Genomic DNA, 4,528 nt, shown 5'->3' on the forward strand with positions numbered 1-4,528 from the left:
GCCCCCATCTCCCACCAGACGTGCACATCCTGGTGCATACGTGAGCAAGTGGATGACAGACGTCTTTTAAAAGGAACAGGCGGGCAGGTAGTGTGGTGCAGTGGGTTGAGCTACAGCTTGGGATGCCCACGTCCATAAGAGAGAGCCCGGTCCAGGTCTTGGCTCCTCAGCTACCGATCCAGCTTCCTGCTAATGTGCCTGGGAAGGCTTCGGATGATGGCCCAAGTGCTTGGATTCCTACCACCCACGCTAGAGACCCGGATGGAGTTCCTGGCTCCTGGCTTTGGCCTGGCCCAGCCCCAGATGGTCGCAGGCATTTGGGGAGTGAACCAGCAGATCTCGCTCTCTCTCTGACACTCTTTCAAATAAATACATTTATTTAAAGAAAACATATGGGTGTGTGTCCATAGGCAGAATCTTCAGAAAGATCATGGATCATTTGTCTTATTAAATATTTTTTTATTTCAATTTTTTTTTTCATTTGCACCAAAATAAACGTTCTCTTCGAATGCCATCTTCCCAGGAGCGCTCTGGAATGCCCTGGGGTTTGACACAGAGCTGCCATCCTCGAAGTCTGTCGAATTCCCAGGGGGCGTTCAGGGGGCGTTTTAGCGGGCTGCTGCGGCGGGCCTTCCAAGTCCATCCTGGGGATTTCTACGAGGACCCCTAACGTGCGCTAGAGAAGAGCCCAAGTGGAGAGGAGACGAACGGAGCCCCCCCCCCCCCGCAAGGCCGGCTGCGAGTCCGCGCGGCTGCAGCTTCCCCAACCGGGGGCTGGGGGTCCCACACCCGCTGAGCCAGGGGCAGGCAGCAGGAGCCGCTCCCTGCGGAGGACCCGGTGGGGCTGGGAGCAGCTAAGCTGCACCTGGCGTGGACCGGACCTAGCGCTTGCTGGACGCGGGTCGGGGAGGCAGCCCCAGCCTCTGCACTCGGCGGCGTCTCCTACAAGATCTGGAACTTCCAGGCACTCTGGTCCTTGTAGTCCAGCGGGTCCATGGGGTTGTAGGTGAACTTCCAGGTGCCCGCGGGGTCCTTGAATTCCAAGCTGTCCACTGGGCTGTAGGCGCCGTAGCTCTGGCCCGACAGGGAGGTGGGGGACTGGGCCAGGGCGGGCCCCACGGAGGGCCCTGAGAGGGGGCTGAGGGCCGGGCCCCCCAGCTGGGGCACCATGGGGGAGAGGTAGGGATCTAGGCCGCTAAAGTAGGAGCTGGGAGACCCGTAGGCGGAGGGGGAGGAGCAGAACGCGGAGGCGGGCGCGTAGGTCATGGCGTAGGGGGCCGGGGTCAGAGACGGCGCCGAGGCCACCAGCCCCGCCCGCTGCGCTTCGGACAGAGGGGACTCCGAGGCCGGGCTCCAGATGGACACGGTGGCCACTGCCGCGGTGGGGGAGGCCGAGGGGCCGGGCAGAGGCGGGCTGTAGGCCTCGGAGAGCCCCAGCGGGTCTGCGCAGACGTCGGCTGAGGGCCGCGGGGACGCGCCCGCCTTCCTCTTGGCCGGGCGAGCCTTGGCCTGCGCCCCCGGCGGCGGCGGCTGCTGCTGCTGCTTCTGCTGCTGCCGCTGCTGCCTGCACTTGGCCCTGCGGTTCTTGAACCACACCTGAGGGAGGAGCGGGATTGGGTGGGGAAGAGGTCCCGGGGAGCAGCGGCGAGGCCCGCGATGAGTCTCCCCGCTGCGCCCCCAAGCTCGGAGCATGTGTCTGCCCACCCTGTCATACATGCATGCGCACACATGCATGTCCCCTACGCACGTGTGTGCCCACCCCTGATCACACACGTGCACAGGCAGCCACACGGAGACAACATAGGCACGGGCCATGCACACATGCAGTTGTTACCTGTGCACAGTGGGGCGTGCATTGTATGTGCGTGGGGCGTGCACACATCATGTACATGCACCCGTCCGTTCACACGCACTGCCGACCGTCACCCAAGTACGCACGCGTGCATCCATTCATCCATCGCACACACGTCTGACAGGGCTTCCAGTGATACACTTACACACGCAAACACACCCATCCCTCCATCCAATCGTGTGTGCACAGACATACGGTCACACACTTACACACGCATCACGCACCGGGGTAAGAACCCATCCAGTCCTACAAACACACACTCAGCTATCCGTGAGTACACACATACACTGATCTGTCTTCCCCGCCATTCATACACACACACACACACACACGTGCACACGACCATGCGAGCACCATGCGTTCTTCCACCCACCCATGCAACCTGTTCCTAAACCTGCATTAACCACGCCCTGCTGCCGCAGGGATCCCCCAGGGGAGCTCTGTGAGTAAATCTGAGAATTTCAGAATCTGGCGCATGCGACAAAGGGGCTCTACACAGTGGGGTGGGAGGGCGCTGCGGTTGCAAACGCTGCGGTCAGTTGGGCCTCCTCAGGGGATGAGGCAGCCCGATTGATTGATAAGCAAAGACCCAGACCAAGTGGCAGGGCCGGAATAAGCATTCCCGCTCAAGGACGCAGAGCGCGCAAAGGTCCCGAGGCGGGAACGCGCTGCACACAGAGCCGCTGTGGCTGCAGTGGGCTGAGACGGGTCCGAGTGGGAGCAGGAGGGGGGCGACATGCGGGGGCCACCCTCCAGGCCTGGCCGCAGGGAGGGACGGGAGGGGCCCGGGGTGCACAGCCTCCCACCTGCACCCTGGACTCTGGCAGGTTGATCTTCAGCGCCACCTCCTCGCGGGCGTACACGTCCGGGTACTGGGTCTTGGCAAACAGGGCCTCCAACTCCTCCAGCTGGCTCCGCGTGAACGTGGTCCGCTCCCGCCGCTGCTTCCGGGGGGCGCCTGGCGGGGAGGGCTTCGGGTGACTCAGGCCTGCTGGGGGGAGCCCCTGCGGCGGGAGGGACCACGAGTACCCCGGGCGCCTGGCCCCTGCCCTTCCACACCTCCCTCTGTCGCTCTGGGACACGGGGCGGAGGGTCTCCGTGCCCCCCCCCCCGCCCAGGGATCTGGCTCCAGCTGGGGAGCAGGTGCCTGAGTCCGCTCCTTCACCTTCTAAAATGCCTAAGATGCACACAGGTGGAGCGTGACCCCGCCCGTGTGGGTCTAGTTCACGCTCAGAAACAAAGCCACGAATAACTGACTGCTCCCTTCTCTTAGAAATGGGGCCTGGGGGCTGGTGATATGGCTTGGGGGGGGGGGCGGAACCAGGCATCCCGTTTAGGAGCCCGAGGTTCGAGTCCCTGCTGCTCCACTTCCAATCCAGCTCCCTGCTTGTGCACTTGGGGGAGCAACAGATGACCCAAGTCCGTGAGCCTCTGCCATCCACATGGGAGACCCAGATGGAGCTCCTGGCTCTCGGCTCTCAGCTGTTGTAGCCATTGGGGAGTGAACCAGCAGACAGAAAAGCTCGCTCGCTCCCTCCCTCCATCTCTCTCTGTCACTCTGCCTTTCAAATAAAGGAATCTGTACAAAGGAAGCAAGCTTTGGAAGGAAGGCACCCTTGACTTGCTTCCCAGGGAGTCACCTTCCTCATTTCTCTGGCCACGTCCAGCACTCTCTCCCCGCCCCTCTAAGGGACACTTCGCGGTGTTTTTGCACCTGCAGATAAGTACACCGAGCTGCCATGCAGCCCCAGTGTCACCCCCTCTTCTAAGCGTCATCTTCCGGAAGGCAAGGGACCCCAGAGGCCCCCAGGAGTGGGGGCGGCTCGGCACTCACTCGGGTAGGGCACAGCCTGGTGCATCAGATCCACGCTGGGGCCGCTCAGGGCCAAGGCGTTCACGGAGTAGTGGGGCCCCGGGTTCATATACGCCATCATGATCTCCAGGGCCCTGGGGCCCGGGGCAGGGGGCCTGCAAAAGAAAGGGGGGGTGAGACACACACTCGCCAGTCACTCTCCACCCGGCGACACTCAGGCTCAAGTTCAAATCCTGCCTCTGTCTCTTAGCTTCGGGCCATCTCTGACCTCTCTGCACGTTCAAGCTTAAGGCTGCCAGGGCTTCCCTGGGACTCTGGGGAGTGGACTGAGGCCACACCGGCTTCGGCAGCAGCTCCATCCAAACATCTGATGGTGGAGACGGGGACAGGGTCGGGACCGTTCAGCCCAGCAGTGAGGATGCCCGTCCCGTGTCGAGGTGCCTGTGACCACACCCGGCCCTGGCTCCTCACTGCAGCTCCCTTCAGGCAGCAGGCGAGGGCTCAAGTCCTGGGGTCCCTGCCATTCACATGGGAGACCTGGGTGCCATTCCAGGCTCCTCGCTTCAGCTTCCCGTGTAGAGTCCCAGGCACATTAGCAGGGAGCTGGCTCAGAAGCTGAGCAGGGACCGGCTCTATGGTGTAATGGGTAATGCCACCGCCTGCAGTGCCAGCATCCCATATGGGCGCCAGTTCGAGTCCCAGCTGCTCCATTTCTGATCCAGCTCTCTGCTGTGGCCTGGGAGTGCAGTGGAGGATGGCCCAGGTCCTTAGGCCCCTGCACCCCCAGGGAGACCCGGAAGAAACTCCTGACTCCTGGCTTCGGATTGGCACAGCTCCAGCCATTGAAGCCAACTGGGGAGTGA

The 4,528-nt window shown here is 62.5% G+C and overlaps 1 protein-coding gene across 1 annotated transcript; it reads right to left on the bottom strand.

The window, feature by feature from the left end:
• Positions 1-527: 527 nt before the first annotated feature.
• On the bottom strand, positions 528-3,810 carry LOC100342009 (cone-rod homeobox protein). The gene is made up of 3 exons (XM_051837444.3): positions 3,687-3,810; positions 2,659-2,810; positions 528-1,596 (listed from the first exon to the last, which is right to left on the bottom strand). Exons 1-3 carry the CDS (start codon positions 3,784-3,786, stop codon positions 943-945), a joined length of 906 nt encoding a protein of 301 aa, XP_051693404.1. The 5' UTR covers positions 3,787-3,810; the 3' UTR covers positions 528-942.
• Between the last annotated feature and the right edge of the window lie 718 nt (positions 3,811-4,528).

Source organism: Oryctolagus cuniculus, chromosome 18, assembly GCF_051225735.1.
Source record: "Oryctolagus cuniculus isolate XC-2025 breed Fujian yellow rabbit chromosome 18, ASM5122573v1, whole genome shotgun sequence".
Classification (NCBI taxonomy): Eukaryota; Metazoa; Chordata; class Mammalia; order Lagomorpha; family Leporidae; genus Oryctolagus; species Oryctolagus cuniculus.

Bases quoted from the DNA above. Each gene is read 5' to 3' on its own strand.
- LOC100342009 (XM_051837444.3), bottom strand. From the start codon at position 3,786: ATGATGGCGTATATGAACCCGGGGCCCCACTACTCCGTGAACGCCTTG. The intron at 2,811-3,686 runs GTGAGTGCCGAG...CCTCCCCGCCAG, and splicing joins CCAGGCTGTGCCCTACCCGA to GCGCCCCCCGGAAGCAGCGG. The intron at 1,597-2,658 runs GTGGGAGGCTGT...CTCCTCCCTCAG, and splicing joins TGCCAGAGTCCAGGGTGCAG to GTGTGGTTCAAGAACCGCAG.